The sequence below is a fragment of the Fukomys damarensis genome, unplaced genomic scaffold, assembly GCF_012274545.1.
Source record: "Fukomys damarensis isolate Sample0158 unplaced genomic scaffold, DMR_v1.0_HiC HiC_scaffold_18, whole genome shotgun sequence".
In the NCBI taxonomy this organism is placed as follows: Eukaryota; Metazoa; Chordata; class Mammalia; order Rodentia; family Bathyergidae; genus Fukomys; species Fukomys damarensis.
Window position 1 is genome coordinate 4,492,891 of NW_022900930.1, and position 18,446 is coordinate 4,511,336.

At 44.3% G+C, this 18,446-nt stretch overlaps 1 protein-coding gene across 2 annotated transcripts in view; it reads right to left on the reverse strand.

Moving 5' to 3' along the window:
- The window catches only part of LOC104848588, a 45,351-nt gene that overhangs the window by 22,979 nt on the left and 3,926 nt on the right, over positions 1-18,446 (reverse strand). For both annotated transcript variants that reach the window (XM_010604642.2, XM_010604641.3), the window contains exon 2: positions 12,772-12,959. In XM_010604642.2, coding sequence (XP_010602944.1) covers positions 12,772-12,902 — 131 coding nt within the window. In that variant the 5' untranslated portion in view covers positions 12,903-12,959. The remainder of the gene's footprint in view (positions 1-12,771; positions 12,960-18,446) is intronic.

Sequence of the window (18,446 nt, forward strand, 5' to 3'; positions counted from 1 at the left end):
GAAGTGAAAGACTTTTACATTGAAAAAAGAGATTGAAGAGGATATCAGAAAACAGAAAGATATTCCCTATTCTATGAAAGGAAAAACCAATATAGTGAAAATGGCCATGCTCCCAAAACTGTTATACAGATTAATGCCATCCCAATCAAAATACTAATAGCATTCGTCACAAAACTAGAGAAAACAACCTTAAAATTCATATGTAACCAGAATAGACCCAGAATAGCAAAAGCAATTCTGGGCAATAAGGGCAAGGCAAGGGGCATCACAACCACTGATTTGAAGTTATACTACAAAGCTACTGTGATAAAAACAGCATGGCACTGGCAACAAAGCAACCTGACAATTAATTGAACAGTGTAGAAGATGCAGAAATAGCTCTAAGCATTCCCAACCAACTACCTTATCTTTAGCAAATGGGCCAAATACCTTCACTGGAAGAAAGACTGTCTTTTTAATAAATGTGCTAGGAAAACTGGCTTTCCATATGCCAGAGATTGAACCTGGACCCATATCTGTCATCGTGCACTAAATGAAAATTGAAATGGTTCAAAGAAGGTCTAAATATAAAAACAGAAATATCTAATCTGCAGGAAAATTAGAACAGGCAAAACACTTGAAGATAAGTCGAAAACATAGATGTAGGCCAAGAATTTATGAACAAAAACCCAATTGCGCTAGAAATATTATAAAGAATCAGAAACTGGGATCACATCAAATTAAAAAGCTTTTGCACAGCAAGAGTAACTACCAACAGAGTGCACAGTGTGGAAAAAATTTTTACCAGCTATTCCTCAAAGGATTACTATTTAGAATGTATTAAGAACTCAAAATATCAGACTTCCCAAATTCAAAGACCCAAACCAAAAATGGGCATCTAAAATGAATAGACACTTCTGTGCTGAAGAAGTACAAACAAGAAATATATGAAAAAATGTTCAACATCACTGGTCATTTGAGAAATGCAAATTGAAGCAACACTAAGATTTCATCTAACCCTAGAAAAAATGGTCATATCAAGAAATCAACCAGTAACAAATGCTGGTGAGGCTGTGGGGAGAAAGGAATTCTTCTCTATTGTTTGTGGGGTTATAAACTGGTACAACCAATATGGAAATTGGTATGCAGATTCCTCAAAAAACTAAAACTAGGGCCTCCATTTGACCCAGCTATTCCCCTTCTAGGAATCTTTCTGAGTTAAAATCATCATACCACATTGATAAATGCACGTCCTGTTTATAGTTGCACAATTTATAATAGCTAAGTCTTGGAAATAGCCCATCTACCTATCAACAGATGATGGGTAAAGAAAAGGTGACATTTATATACAATGGAGTACTACTCTGCCATAAAGAACTGTAAATTTGAGTCATTTATAGGTAAATGGATGCACCTCAAAATTATAATTTTAAATGAAATAAATCATGCACAAGTTAAAACATTGTGTTGTTTCTTTTATGTGGGCAACCCTAAGGGTAAACAAAGAGTAACATGGAGGCTAGATATTGGGAAGTAGGAAGCACACATTCAAATGGTAAGGGGAGCAAGGGCAGGGGAATGGAGAAGAAAAGGAATGGAAAAGGATTAACCCCCCAAATGGAAGGGCAAAATGGAAATAAATTTTAGGGATCAATGCTGTAAATGGAAAGAGGGAGAATGGTTGAAGGTAGGGGAGGGAAATGGGTGAAAAAGAGAATGAAGATATTAAAAGAAGAATTGAAAAGAATTAAGATACAGGTACAGGTTCCCTATGATGAATGTGTATTATGTATGGCCAGTATATATTAATTAAAAAAAAAGAATGAACTGATCATGCCAACACCTTGGGCTTGGACTTCCGTCCTCCATAACTGCGAGGCAGTAAATGCTGCTATCTAAGCTGCCTGTTCTGCAGTACTTTGTCACCGTGGCCTTAGTAAGCCGAAACAATGTCCTTCCTTATGCTTTCTCACGTCTTGGACTTCTCTGGTAGGGTGACTAGGGTGACTACTCTAGGGTGACTCTGGACTCTTTTTTGTTTTTGAAACAGGTTCTCACTATGTAGTCCAGGCTGGCCATGAACTCATTAGGTAGCCTAGTTTGGCCTTGAACTTGCAGTGATCCTTCTGCCTCAGCCTCCCAAGTACTGAGATTGCAGGCGTGCACCACCACCACCTGGTCCTTCTCAGAATAATGTTTAAATGTTTAAAATAAAATATTTTGTATTATACATATCCAGCATCCAGTCTTTCAACCTATGAATGTTAAGTTTCTTGTGACAGTTTATATTTTGATGTTGTTAAAATGAGTATCTTTTTTCCATTTGTTTTCAGTTGCTCACTGGTAGTATACAGAAATGTAACTCATTTTTGTGTTCATAACTTGGAAGATGCCATCACCTGATATCTAGGTGTTTTCTTGATAAGTTTGATGTAGCCTGATTTGTGTTACTTCATGTGCACCTGTGACCCTGTCTGCCACCTTGACTTGGGAAGTTTTAGGCATCAATTCTGTATTTTTTGGGTTTCTGAATTTTATAGTGATAACTCCTTTTTTTTAAATTCACTGGTCATTTGGAGTATTCTCATAGTCTTTAATTATGTGAATTTTTGTTTAAATTTTATATTGGTGATTTTCTTCTCACTTTTTCTTGTTCACTGTCATTACATTCTTTTTTGGTACCGGGGATCGAACTCAGGTCCTTGCGCTTGTGAGGCAATTGGTGGAACCACTGAGCCAGATCCCCGGCCCCTTGTTACATTCTTATTATTTAAATTTTGGCCCTTAGAATTTACACTGGATTTAGAAATCTGTTCTATTTCTATTTTATTGCTGTTTAGTTCTGGTTTGTGGGAAATTTCATTAACTTTTCATTTTAGTCCCTGTTAAGAATGTCATTTTGGTTATCAGTTTTAGTTTCTCAAAGGTATTTCTTGTTTGGAAGCTGGACCTTTTAAAGAACATTGCACTTTCTTTATGGATTAGAAATATGCTTGCTTTGTCTACCTGTCCGCCATGTCTTTCCTCTGGTGTTTGCTGTGGAGTGTATCTTCTGTATGAGTAGGTTTCCCTCAAGGTGTCTGATGACTGCTGTCTGTCTGTCGGTCTTTAGTGGAGGCTGTGGGTGGGGAGGGGTGCTGCTTGAGAAGAGCTCACTAGTGGCTTTTTCCATCCCTCTAGGGTCATTTATGTGGGTTTTCTTCCCCCTCCTGAGAAGTGTCATACAATCTCCTGCTTCAGGATTTGGGTGTGCCCTTAGCTGCTTGCATTCTGGAAACAGGTGAAAAGGATGCAGGCTCTTATGTTTCACTGTCCAAAGAATGAAGCAAAGCATTCCTTATTTTTATTATTTGCCTAGCACCTGTCCTTTGGATTAAACCCTTTGTTTGAAATGACCTCTAGGAATAGGTTGATGCGCGGCTACGTACCCTGGTGAGAGTCCTGGGAAGTCCTCACCCCTGCACCTGAATTTCCAGGCATTTCCCCTCTTTTCACCTGCCTCCCACACGCGAGTTTGTCCATGAGCCCATGAGCTTGCAACACCACATTTTGAATACCTAGGGTTTTCATTTAATATCTGGTGAGGCAGTTCCTTCCTCATCATTCTTAATATTCTTGGCTACTCTTAGACATTTTAACTATGAATTTAAAAGATCACAGAAGCATTTCCAGATCTGTGGAACAGTACAGAGTTACACATATATTATGATAATTTCACTTAGCTTCCTAAATAACCCTATTGGGATCTTAATTGAGTCTTTATTCATTCCTCCATCTTTAGTGCCTTGCCAAGGCCTTGAATCATGTCAGGTTAAAATAAAAAACCTGTTACATGGAGACACACCTCTCTGACCCCAGTGCCTATGTTTGTTTCTATTGCCTGTCCATTCTGATTTGTGCTCTGATCACATAACCGGCTGGTAGTAGAACCATAGAACTTAGGTCTCACACCTCAATATCTACTACTTTTTATACCACACATGGACCTGTAAGACATCTCCTAGCACTCACACGCAGGCCTGCACAAAGGCCATACCAGCAGTGTGAATTCAAGGAAGGTGCTAGAGCCATGGAGTGCAAACTGTTTTTTTAAAGTCCTGAAGAAACATCTCTGCCTGGGCCAAACCTTTCCACCTCTGTAGGAGCTTCTGCGTGGGACAGCAGGCCAGGGTGGGGATGCCGCCAGCCCAGTAGGGCACATTTATGGTGGGGCAGAGGGAATGTTATCAACCTTATTTATGCTGTCCCCTGGGAGGGGTCCGTATTTCAATGGCATGAATTTAAGTGCAAGGGTAGAATGGTTTATCTGCCATGTCTGATCCATGTGGAGTTTAAGTAATAAAGTTTATTAGTGCCCCTGATTTAATATGGCACTTTCCCAGTGCAAATTACTCTGAGATCATCGTGTTCATAAAATGTGAGAGACATCTTTTAAGCATAAGTTCTGAATTAATTTAATAACCCAGTCTGGAGAAAGGCACATGGTTTGAGGCATAACTTTATGCACTGGGCCCCTGCATTTCTCCTCTGCCTGTCCTCTTTCCTGTGCGTTATGGTTTGGATCTAAAATGTCCCTCAAAAGGCTCTTGTGTTGAAGACTTGGTCCCCAGTGCAGCACTGTGTAGAGTTTGAGGAAGTGATGAGCTCACAGGGGCTCTGACCTTGTCAGTGAATCGGTTCACGGGTGGGTTCAGAATGGAACGGACCGTTGGGAAGAAATCCTAGGAGATGGGGCCTCGTGAAGGGGGTGGGTCGCTCGGGCATGCCCTAGAAGGGTATGTCTTGTCCCTGGCCCCTTCCTTGCTCCCTCTCTCTTTGCTTTCTAGCCACAATAAGGCGAGTGGCTCTGCTCTACCACTCCCTCCTGCCGTGGTGCTTTTGCCTTGGAGCCAGCTGACCATGGACTGAAACCTCTGAAATCTTGAACCAAGAAAAACCTCTCCTCTTTAAATTGTGTGCATCATTTGTTTGTTTGTTTTTCCCCCAATGATGGAAATACAGCATCCAGAGGATGGAGGGGCAACCTGCGTGCTCAGAGCTAAGCTCTCTTCCCCTTCCAGGCTACTTCTGACACTGAACTAGATACAGTCCAGAGGGATCAGCTCCTCAGAGGTGGCTGCCACCAGGTCGGGAGAGATGCTCTTACCCAGGCCCTAAAGTCACCAAGGGCGCCATGGAGGTGAACGTCACTCCTAACTCAGGTTTTCTCACCCTCTGGAAACTGGCCACAGTGGGCACCCACAGAAGGTTTTGCCAAGGAAGCCCACGTGGCTCTTCCCAGGGAGAAGTTTAAAGAGCAGCAGTAGCTGCTTTGTTACATGGGGGAGGCTGTTGAAGGAGACTTTTAGGAAACTAAACCCACCTCTTGCACCTCAAGGGCCCTGATCCTGAGTCACTGTGTCCTTCTGGTCCCGGCCCATGTCAGTGTCTCTGTCTGGACTGTCACCCCCTCTGAGGGATTTCTGCTCCATCAGAATGTGGCTCGAGTCCCATCTTCTCCATCAAGCTTTCCCTGAACAGTGATTGCCCTCCCATTGCATTTATGACCTAGACTACAGCTTGCCTCCTGGTGACATCAAGTTCACTCTTTTACTGTACATTGCCTTGTTTTGTTCCCTGATTATCTGCAGTGGGTACATTTCATCTGACTCCACAGGGCGTACTTGTTAACCCCATCTAGGGGCTGTCGGTACTGGGGTGGGGATCCCAGTGAGGTCATGTGTGTTTGAGCAAGGAGAACATCTGAATGTTGGGATGGGGTTGGCAACACTCAGGGCCTAAGGATATGCTACCCTTCCGTGTTCCATGCCCCCTTGTGCCTCGACACTGGGGAGAAATTGACCAGCTGCACCCTTTTCTGCTCTGGGGACCTCTGGCATCTCCGTTTTCCCTTCCTTCTTTCTCCAGTGGTACATAACTTGGACCCCTCATTTCCTTGTGTATAATTCACAAATCTTTCAAAAGTCAGCTCTCATGTCACCTTTCTTATGAAACACACCCCTGTCCTTAGCTTCACAATCTCTGCTCCTTCATTGAATACCCTCAGCATCTTATTTATACCTCTTTGGCACCACTGGGCATGTTCTCTTTTGAGTTATTACATTTTGTATTAGTTTTCCTGTTGGCTGTTGTAGCAAGTTATCACTAAGTGGTTTAATAGAAAGGCATTATTTTTGGGATTCTGTAGGTCAGGGGTCCAGCGTGAACCTTTGAGGACTAAATCAGGGTGGAACAGGCCTATGTTCCTTCTGGAGGCTCTAAGGGAAAGTCCAACTTCTTACCTTTCCACCTTCTAGAGGCCACTAACATTCCTTGGCTAATGGCCCCCTCCTCCATCTTCAAAGCTGGAAGCAGTGCATCTCTTTGATACTTCTTGTGCTGTTAAATCTCTCTGGTCATAGTTGGGGAAGGTTTTCCACTTTTAAGGGGTCATATGATAGATGAGCCTACCTGGGTAATCCCACTCATTTCCCCGTTCCAAAGTCCTTAACCTTAACCACATCTACAGCCTCTATTCTCTTTGCCACACAGCCTAATGCAGTCACAGGTTCCTGGAGTTAGGATGGGTGCATCTAGGGAGAAGGTTATTATTCTGTCTACCGTATTCCTTTTACATGAAAAGTTTCTTAAGGCTGTTCAATAAATATCTTCTTGGAAGTGAATTAAGGCACTGCACATGGTGCTGGAAGTATACAGAGGACCAAGGCACAATCTTTATTCTCAAGAAGTTTAGAACAAGGTGGGGAAGACAGGTGCATAAATTTAGTAGTCATCAGAGTAGCAGGAGCACGGGCTGGTCAGGCATGACCTCACCAAAGGAGGGAGACTACATCGTTTCCAAAGAACTGTCCAGGTTCACCAGGTCGAGGCCAGGTAGGTGAGAAAAGGAATTCCTGGGGAGGAGCATCAGATGGTCTGCAGCAAGAGGCAGGTCGCAGTTTGGGAAGGCTGCTATGCGTTTTTGGAGGATGCGATAGTGTTAGGTATCAAGAGAGGAGAGTAGGGGCAAATGAATCTGGAGAGGTTGGTAAGAGCTGGATCATAATTTGTTTTTATGCTGAGAAGATTGGATTCTGTATTGTAGGAGATGGGGAGGTCTTTGCGAACTTTAAGGAGAACTGTTTGTCAGAAAGTTTGTAGGAAAACCATAAAGAGTCATGAGACACAAGACAAGGGAGGGAAGAATATAAAAAAAGAGTGATATGTTACCAGTGTTAACATTAGACAAAGGTCAAGGAATAAGAGGAATGAGACACATCGTTAAGGCAGGCAATGAGGGGGTTTCTGATGTTCTCAGTGGGTGGGTAGCTAACTGAAGAGTGACGGGAAAGGAGGGCTCATGGAACCAGTGCCTTGGCAGTGGGTGTGCTGGATGTGACAGTGGTCCTGGGAAGATTTTATAGCCGGGTCTGTATCTCCCCTTTCTTTGCAGATCACCTGTAGCCCTGAGTACATGCCAAGATGTCAGACACTGAATAGAGGAGTAGGTGGTGCGAAGGGCTGAATGGATCACATGTGTTTCCTCGGGAGGGAAAGAAGCCACATCACAGATCTGTCAGGAAGGAGTTTTTGCTGTCCAGGGGTGTTATGGGAAGTGGTTGAAATCATGAGCTCTGTTCCCAATCATGTGCTTTCTTTCCTAAAGGTTGGAAGGCAGAGGGCTAGCGTGTCAACACCTCAAGTCACACCACATCATACAGAGCCTCATTTGACTTTCAGGCTGATGTCAACATTTTGTTACCTTGCTGAGAAACCCAAGTTGATGATTGCACATTAATTTACATTTGCCTGTGTTCGAATAATACATTCCAGATCACAGCTGGTAATAACTCTGAGGTAGAAGCCGATGTTTCCTGGGTAGATAAAACCCCCTTCCTGTATCCAAGAGATGCTATGCTTCTAGGGAACTCCTTGGGCAAGTTCTACCAGCTCATCAGGTGAGGCAGCCCCATTTAGAAACCAGGGATCCAGACCTGAAAAGAAACTTTTCTGCCAAGAGATAGCGGTGTTGTGATACAAGCCCCAGGGTTATAAGATTCACATATGAAGGATCGTCTCTCCTTAAGGTTAAAATAAATACCCAGCTAGAGTTGGACATGTAATTCCATAATTCCTAGAGTTAGGCATCAAGGCCCAATTTGCAAGATGATTTTGCAGGCTCTGTTGCTTGGACACCAACTCAGACTCCAGGTCACGTGTGAGCTCTCTAAGAAGGTGTTCTTAGTGTCTTGGTTGCCTTACTTGTAAACTCTGAGTGGAAATGGTTGATGAGGAAGGATACAGGGTTCTGAAAGGGGTTGTCTCCTACTCCTCTTCTGTCTTCTCATCTCCCTCGAACGTCGTCTTCATGGCCTGTCCCTTTCCCTCTGCTTCTCTTCCTGCTTCCGGGCACCAGAAGGACGGACAGCTTCCTCTTCCAGTTTTCCAGTAGTCCCGTTTATCTACAGAGAGATACTCCAAGGCCTCCAGTGGATGCATGTACCTTCATATAAAATCTAATCTTATGCAAAAGCACTGCAATACTACAATAGTTCACCTCATAACCCAGATGGTTACTAGGTAACTAATGGGAAGGTAGCATATACAGTGTGGATGTGCTGGATGTCCTGGAAAGATGGAGTGAGACTTCATCATGCTGCTCAGAGTGGCAGCATCAATTGTTTAAATTATATGACTTATTTATTTCTGGAATTTTTCATTTTATACTGTAGGACTACAATTGGCTACAGGTAACTGAAATTTTTGAAAGTGAAACTTCACATTAGGGAGGACTACTATATTATTTTATTCCCATGATTTTCACATGTGTCTATCTTCATCCTTATGGTGTGAGTTCCACACAATGAGGCTCTGTCATTTTTAGCCATGGATCATCAATGCCCAGCACACTGCTTGGGCCGGGCAGGTTTACTAGATAGATGAACACACTTAGAAATATTCACTACTACCCATCCTTCAAAGCTCACCTCAATTTCTACTGCCTCTTGTCCAAATAGTATTTGGTGCTGTGAATATATATGACTGGGTGTCTGCCTGGATTAGTCACTTACCCTTTGGTGGGACAAAATACTCAGTGCATAATGTAAGGCAGAGAGGTTTATTTTGGCTCATAGTCTCAGAGGGTTAATCTACTCGTGGTTGTTGGCTCAAAGACAGAAATATGGTGGAATGGTATGGTAGGAGAAAGCTGCTCACCTCATAGCAGCCAGAAAATAGAGACAAAGGAGCTGGTGACAAAAACACACCCTACAAGGTCATGCTCCAGTGATCTACCTCTTGGAGCAGGACCCACCTCCTACCAGCACATTCATCTGTGAACTCTGTAATAGATGGATCCAGTAGCCATGGTACAATCACCGCCCAAAAGTCCCAATTTGAAACCCATGAGACTCTGAGGGACATTTTAGATTTACACTGTAACACTATCCTCAAGGAATTTTAAATAGAGTTGAAAATATAGATAGGCTAATCAACAATTAAGTGAGATAGATGCTGTTATAGAGAAACAACGGCAGAAAAATAAAAGTCATCTTTAATAGCCTTTGAAATTTATTTTAGTGAAGATTTTATCATTTTGGTGCTACAATGAAATTTTAATGGAGCTGAATGTAAAACTCTGAATTTGCTTTTCTGTTATGTCATAGATTATGCATACCTTTACTAAATTAGAAAATAAAATGCTCATTGTCAAAATTCAGAGAAGCATCCAAATCTTATAAAGGGGAAATAAAATCATTACCCCCCTCCACAGAGATAACTGCTGTTAACTCTTTAGCATACACACACACACACACACACACACACACACACACACACACATATATATTTAGCATACTGTTATTCCATAACTATCATCTATCTATGACTGTCTTTTTTTAAAAGAAAAAACGGTGTGATTCATGAAAGTTTTCATATTTATTTTTCCTCTTTTATTATGAATACTTTCTTTTATCATTAAATATTATTAAAAATTTTTATTATCAATGATTATGTGATAGGACTGTACTATGATCGAAATAAAAACTATCCTTATTGGTTTGGATTTAGACTGCTTTTAGTTCTTTAAAATTGTATTTAATGTAAAAACTTTAGTACAGAACACTGTGTTCTTTACCTGGCTTTTGTTTTGCTTTGTTTTGTTTTGGATATTTTGAAAAGCCACTTTCTATATTAAGAATGTCTATGTTTTGACTTATTTACTAAAAATACATTTTCTGGTTTTGTTTTTTAATTTAGCGTAGTATCAAATTTTAAAGTTAGAAAGAGTCTTTGAGAACTTTAATGCTTTCATTTTAAAAACAAAACAGCCACAGCCAAAATCTTTTAATTACTCAAAGAGTTGACAGCAGAGCACAACTAGAAGGCAAGTTTAACTTTCAAAGTTTCCCTCATCAGGACACCAGGACCAGCTGTAGATTACCAATGTGTTTCCAGTGCTTCTATTCATGTTAGTTTTATCTTCTATATGGAAGGCATGGATTGTCTCTCTCTCTTTTTTTTTTTTTTTTGAGACAGCGTTTTGCTATGGAATTCAGGCTGGCCTTGAACTCACCACGCAGCCCAGGCTGGCCTTGAATTCATAGGTATTCTCCTGCTTGTTTTCGGAGTGCTGGGAGTATAGGCATGTGCCACCACGCCCACCTGACATGGATTGTCGCTCATGCCTACTCTTACCTAACCAACTAGTACTCAGTTCCTCTGTTCTCTGAATATCATTAAATATGACTAGGAATTTAGCAGTGACTTAATAAATGCTTGTTGGCTAATACACTGGTTTCAAAGTAATTAGTTACCAATAAAGAAGGCTAGGTATTGTAAGTGTCCTCCAGAGGGCCCTGTTTTAACTACTTGCTCTCCTGGGTGGTGCTGTTGTGAGGATCCTGTGAGAGGTGAGGCTTGGTGGGATGTCTTTAGGTCTTTGGGAGTGTGTCCTTGAAGGGGACTGTGGGACCCTGATCCCTTCCTCTTTCTCTCTTTTGCTTCCTGGCCATGAAGTAGGTGGTTTTTCTCCACCACATACTCCTGCCATGATGTGCTATTTTTCCATAGGCCCAAAGCAAAGGGCCCGGCTCATCAAGACCAGAAACCCTGAAACTGTGAGCTGATATAAACCTTTCCTTTTAAAAAGTTTATCATCTCAGGTATGTTATAGTTAGTAACAGAAACCTGGCTAACACAATGATAATACAATAAAGTATCTCTGAAGAGGGCAGGCTGGATATCACCATTTTTATTTTATAGATGAGGAAATTGAGGACCAGAGAATTTAGGGGGCTTACTCAAGATCTCATAGGTAGCAGAACCAGAAATGTAGTAAAGCAGTCTTGACTTCAAACTCTGTCTTGTTTCTGCTATACCGAGCTCTCTCTCCCAAGGACTTGTTCAGTCTCCATGCCTCTCAGTTGGGCAGGCTGGGAGCTATTTTTTGTGCTTGAATGAGTTGGAGAGACTAGAAGCTAGAGGACTTTCAGACCGGATCACAGGGCTAGAGCTTGATCAGGTTTTGAGATGAGGGGATTGGGAGCTCATGGACAGGTGCTCAAATTCATAGATGCAGATGCATCAAATAAAGCTCAGCCTGGGTTTGGGTTTTTTCCCAACTTTTAAAAATGGAGATGAAATTTGCATAATACAAAATCACACCCCCCTGCAATGCTGGGGATTGAACCCAGGGTCACTCTACTGCTGAGCTACATCTCCAGCCATTTTGTAATGCCTGCATATTTTAAAATTTGTTATTATTTATATGTTTGTAATACATAATAATTACATGCATCTTGGGGAAATGGTACATGTACAAGTTGCATTTTGATCATTTTTACTCCTTTCTCAGCTCTTGTTAACATTTGTTTTTTGAGATAGGGTCTCACTGAGTCACCCAGGTGAGAGTCAAAATTGTGAACTTCTTGTCCCAGCCTCCTTCAGTGCTGGGATGATAGGTATGCACCCCTGCATCCGGCTCAGATTAAGCCTCTAAGGTGAACAGTTCAGCAGCACTGAGTCATTCATAGTAATGTGCAGCACTACGTCTGCCGAACCCAAAATACTTTCCTCACCCCCAGGTGGAGTCCCGCAGGCACTGAGCAGTCCCTCTCCACTGCCCCCACTCACGCCCCACAACCACTCATCTACCTTCTGTTTCTGTGGATCGCTCCTAGACATGAAGTTGTACCCTGTGAACTTCTGTGCCTGGACTGTGTCACTCACACAGTGCTTTTGCTTCTGTGTTCTAGAGTGTGTCAGTACAGCACTTTATTCTCTGCATAATGGTCCGCTGTGCGCGTATGCCCCAAGACGTTTGTCTGTTCATCTGTTCGTAGACATCTGGGTTGTTTCTACTCAGCATGTGTTTTGAGTGCAAGGTCCTCTGAGAGCCAGCATCCCTTACACCCTAAAACCAATCCTTTAAGACCCTGTCCCAGTCTCTGTTTGAGATACTTTTCTCTAGGTCTAGTGGTTAGCTTTACTTTACTGAGACAAGATAGCTGAGATCCGCTGCTTACAGAGATGAGAGGTTTATTTTGGCTCATAGTTTCCATCCCTTACCAGAAGGCCCTGCTGCTTTGGGCCTGTGGTGGTGGGGTGCCCCTTATGGTAGGAATGCGAGTCAGAGGAAGCCAGGTGACCTCGTGGCATCTGCAAAGCAGGGAGCGGGAAGGGTACATCACAAGATCTCCTTCACGGGCCTGTCCTCCTCACCCAGGCCTCTCCCAATAAAGTCCCACCACCTCCCAACAGCTTGATGGGCTGGGGATCAAGCCTTCCACGCACAAGGCTTCGGGGGACGCTTACCCAGACCACAGCCCTGGGTGAGAGGGAGGAACCCTCTTGGCTCTTAGTGGTTCCAGATGAGGCTCCCAGCTGGGCCAGGCTCCCAGCTGGGCCGAGCTCCCTGCCAGGGAATTTCCAGGCCCCTGCTGCATGGCTGCAGTGACACAAAGGCGCTGTGGATGCCATCTTGGTCCAGGCCGCTCTGACCCCTGCAGGCGGGAAAGAAGCGGTCCATCATCATCATCATCTCTCCCCGCACTTCGTTAACAGCTGCAATTAGCCCCAGAGCAGGAGATGCTTCATCAGCTGCTTGGATCGGGAGTGAAATTAAGCCGTCACATTTATGAACTGCCCGGCGAGTTCTGGGAGGAACTTTGCATATTTTACATTTAATAACTTGCCTCTCTTTTTATTTATAATGTTAATAATGATTTTGGGGGGATGTGCTCCAGGAAAGTGTAGGAAAAGAGAGGGAGAGGTAGTGACTTTAACGCAGAGAGACGGCAGGACGTGAGGCAGTGGGCCGACTGCCCTTGTCCTGTGATCACCTGCCCTGCCCTCCTTACCCCAGTAGGTGTGGAGGCAGCACAGCACTGATGAGGCGTGGGCACTTCTCTGGCCTTGCACATTGCTCTGGCTGTGGAGGCTGCATAGCCTTTCTGTGCCCACTGGCAACGCCTCCATGGTCCAGTGCAGCTCACTGGGGCTCAGAGGCTCTTGGGGGCTTCGGGAAGGTCAGGGCCTCACATAGGCCCCTTCCCTTCTTTCCCATCCCCAAGCCTGCCTCACCGCCTTCTCCTATGTCCTGTCTATGGGTGCAGCAGGTGCCAGATTGGGCAAGGGAATAGGGTTTTGCTCCAGGAAATGTTTTGCAGGTACTTGTGCCATGAGTTTTTCTTGGTGAGTCCCTTAGCATCATTTCAATGAGTGCTCTAGTAACTCTCCACTTAGAGAACCCTCATGTTGGATTTGAGGACACGGAGGTGCACAGAGGTTGAGTGACCTCCCACGGCCACCAGCTGCTGAGTGATAAGGTTTCCTGATTTCAGGGTGGAAGAGTAAGGCAGGTTTGGATCTTGGGTCAGTTACTCTGGGCCATTTTCGCTCTCTACCTCTGACTGTTTGTATGCTCTTCGGCGAGTTGTCCTTCTCCTTGGGTCTTGGGATGCTCTTTTGTAAAGCGGGAATAACGACCTCCATCTCAAGTGTTGCCTGGAGGATTTACCCCAGATCGTGTCCATGAGATCACTTGGTAGGCAGTAAATTCTTACACATATGCAGATCACAGATTGCCTCTACCCAGAAGCCTCTGCTCCATCGTTGCACGGAGTCGAGGACCTAGGTTTGCAATATTTTGGAGAAAGAGCAAGTTCATATGCACTTTCAGCTTGGTGTGCCTTACGGCCTGTGCTGGAGCCACTCAACTCTGCTGACCAGCTCACAAAGCCGTCACAGGAATTAACACGAATGGGCGTGGCTGTATTCTAGTGAAACCTTACTGTAGCCACAGGCTGTGGCCAGATCTGCCTTTGCAGTGAGTGCTTCCTGCCCCAGCGCTGTCTTGTAGGTGAGTCGAGGCCTAACTGTGAGTGTGCTGAGGCACATCCATTGGGCCACAGGCTGGTTGCCTCACTCGAACTTTTTAAACCTGCAAATGATCACAGCTAAGAATACAGTCTTAAAGCTCAATTACACATGGCCTCCCAGAAAAGTGTACGGGCCTGGCCTCCGTGCTTTGGGAGCTTGGCTCCGCTTATGTTTGGAGGAGAAAATCAGGTTCTCTGCAGTTGCTTTCGGTAGTGATAGCCCACGATTGTTGCAGGGTCATCCTACTCTGCTCCATAGCTGGCTCTTCCCTCAAGGTTTCCATGGCCGTTGTCCTGCAGGACAAGATAGGAAAGAGGGAGAAGAAGGAGAACACAGAAAATGCCAAGGAAGGTAGGAAGCTGAGTAGGGTCTGATTTCCGGGGGGCTTCGATTCTTGTTTCTTACTGGCATAAAGATCTGTTCTCCACCACCTTACGAGCTAGGTTAGGACTGGCATCAGTGGAGGAACAGAGACCTGGGCAGGTTACCTGCCCGTGGGCGTGAAAAGTGGTGGCAGGATTCAGTCCTGTTCTTTCTCATTCCCAAGCTCAGTGTCTTTCCACTAGTCCTTGCTGGCAGGAGATTTATTGGGTCTCTAAAGCTCGCCAGAAGTGCATTCACCTGCTCTGCCCACACCCTTTTCTCCGGGGCAAACCTGAGAAGTGGGGTGGAATTGGAGAAAGGGTGGACTGACTGACACCCAGGCATCTGATCCCTGCGCTGCTCTCTTCTGCCGTCTGTCCTCTGCCCCTGGGCCATCCGGGCTGGGTCTCAGTTTGTTCATCTGCACCCTGAGACAGTCGTGGATGTATTGTCCGGCTCTATGCTTCTCAGAGCTTTCTGTGTGTAGCCTGTGGTGGCCAATGCGTTCAGCTGCTTCCCAGTCTGGCTGCTCGATGGGAGGGAGGGAGGGAGGGAGAGAGGGAGGCTGCTGGAAAGCAAGGTCAGTCAATTCCGAGCCAAGACCAAAGCCTAAGAGATAGGGCGTGGCACGCTGAAAGATGATGGCTGTTGAAAATCATTAGCAGCATCTTTCAACAATCTATATACGCCATTATCGATCTTGTTATAGATCTTCTTCTTCCATTCCTCCCCCTACGTTTCTTTTCCCCCCAAGATCTTCTGGATCGATACAGCAAGTGCATTGAGACTGTAGCAACACATTTAAAACCTTATAAAAGGTTATTTAGTTGCTAACAGTGCAGTGGTTTCTGCAAAGCCTGCCAAAAGGTTACAGCTTTTTGGGGATCATAAATTACAGGCGACAGGAAAAAAGTAAGTGCGGTTTTCTTTATTGTCTCAATGATGGATGGACTCCTGAACAGGGCAGAAAATACATCATATCACCTTTAATGGGCGTGCATTTCTGCAGCCATAACTCACAATTTTAAAATAGAAAATGGTGAAATATGGCATTGTATATTCCACTTGTGACATATTTATGAGTCCTTGCCTTCTTATAAATACAGTGATTGCTATTTCAAAGCACCGTGTCAGGTATGAGCTGAGCACAAACAGCTGGCGCGGCTGAAAAATTATAGCCAGAGTGGACGTTTTCAAAAACTCTCTCTCGCAGCAGTAAATTTACAGTGTTTGCACTAACTGTTATTAAAACCAAATCCATATCTTGGCAACAGGAATCCATTGCTCAGGAACAGCTGGATTGACGGGTGCCCTGGCAGCTGGGGTGTGTGGTACCCGCCATGGTGCATGTCAAGGAGGAGGGGTCAAGGACCCGAGACAGACCGGTGGGCTCCCTGCTCCGGCCTGGAGTCCCAGCCAGCACCCTCCAAGCGCCCCGTACTGGCACACCACGGTCTCTTCTCTGACACCCAGGTCTAGGCATGCTGTGTCTGGCTCTTTTCCTTGCCTGGGAACCATCCTGTCCTGACAGGGCTCTGCAAGGTCTTTGAGCTGTTCAGCTCTGCTGGCCTCCAGCTCCCTCTCTTCTCTGGTGCGTCACCACCCCAGGGTCCCAAGGAGGAAGCCATGGACTGGAAATGGATCACGTGGGTAAAGCACCCAGAGAGAAGGCAGAGGGCAGAGGTCAGCAGGGCAGGCTGGTCATGGGGAGGTAGGGGAGGCTGGTCAGGCTGTGATTCAAAAAATCTGAGGTGGGTGAGAGACCACCAACAAAGCTAAAAGACACCCTACAATGTGGGAAAATGTTTTACCAGCTGTTCCTCAAAGGACTACTATCTAGAATATATAAAGAACTTACTTAAAAAAAACGGGCCCCCCAAATTTAAAGACCCAATTCAAAAATGGGCCTCTGAAATGAACAGACATTTCTCAGACAAAGAAGTAAAAGCAGCAAATAAACATATGAAAAAATGTTCAACATCACCAGTCATTCAAGAGATGCAGATGAAAACAACACTGAGATTCTACCTCACCCAGAAAGAACAGCTGTTATCATGAAATCAACTAGGCCTGGGGAGTTAGCTCAGTGGTGCTGCCGCCTGCCTCATAAGCACAAGGTCTTGAGTTCGAAGTCTGGTACCAAAAGAAAAACAAACAACAACAACCAACCAAACAAAAAGACAACAATAAATGCTGGCACGGTTGTGGGGAGAAAGGAACCCTTCTCCACTGTTGGTGGGAGTGCAGACTGGTGCAACCACTGTGGAAATTAGTATGGAAATCAACATGGAGATACCTCAAAGAACTAGGATTAGAGGTCCCTTTTGACCCAGCTATTCCCCTGCTGGGTATCTTCCCAAATGAATTAAAAGAATCATATCACAGTGATATATGTACACCCATGTTTATAGCGGCACAGTTTGTAAAAGCTAAAACTTGGAAACAGCCCCATTGCCCATCAACTGGAGATGAAAAAGAAGATGGGTTTAAAAAATGGAGTACTACTCAGCCACAAAGAATGAGAAAATAGAGGCATTCATAGCTAAATGGACGTACATCGAGGCCATACTCCTAAGTGAAACAAACAGGACACACGTGTGTAAATACCAAATATTTTTTCTGGTGTGAAAACCGAAAGTGTAAGTAAGGATCAAAAGGTATAATAGATAATGTGAAATAGGAAGAAAAGGTCTAAAGGGGAAGGGGAGGTGGGAGGGGTAAGGGGAAGGAAAGAAAGGAAAAGAAAAAATATGAGAAAAGGAAAAAAATGGAAACAGAGTCTCTGTAAATAGGGAGGGGTGGGAGGGTTGAAGAGAGGGCGGGGGAATGAGGAAAAAATAAGGACCCAGATCTGTCATGTAAAGGTGCACTTTCCCAATGACGAATGCCATCGCATTGTGTATCTAAGGTGTATCAATTAGCTTCATAATAAAAAATCCTGAGATAGGGCTGGGGGTAGAGCACTTGCCTAGGGTGCATGAGGCCCCGGGTTCCATCCCCCAAGCTGCAAAATGCAAGCAAGCAAGCAAACAACCCCCCAAACACCACACACCCTCAAACAACAAAAATACTAAGGTTTACTGAAAAGGCACCATGTTCTGCGACATCTGCCAAATAAACAAATGATACTAATTTTTAGATCAGTCAGATTTGGCTGAGTCCCTATCATAAGTTAGGTATAATTCTAAGGGATGGAAATATGAGAATGAGTGGGTGTAGTGCTCCTCCAGAGGAGCTTACATTCTACAGAGTGCCTGAAACTTGGCTAATGTGACTCTCGGTATATTTTTGTATTTTACAACAATTATTTCTAAGTTGCTTCCTCCTGTTATTTTATTTGGTATTTTCAACAACTAAATAAAACACATACGATAGCACTGATGGAAGTCCAGATATTGTGTTCACTGCACGATCCAGACACAAAAGAATTCATCCCCTAGGATTCAGCTTACGTGAAGTCTATGGAGGGGCCAAGTCAGTCTGTGGGGAAGGAATTCCCTGGTGTGTGTGGGGTGATCAGTGTAGTGGGAAAGGACATGGAGGAGTCTTCAGGGTACTGAACAGGGTCCCAGTTCTTGATTTGGGTGGAGGTCACACTGCACCACAGTTTACAGCTGGGTGTGTGGTGTGCACACTTGTAATCCTAGCACCCTAGGAGGCTGAGTCAGGAGGATCGCAAGTTTGAGTCCAGCAGCTTGGGCAGCTTTGGGATCTGGCAAGACCATGTCTTCAAAAAAAAAAAAAAA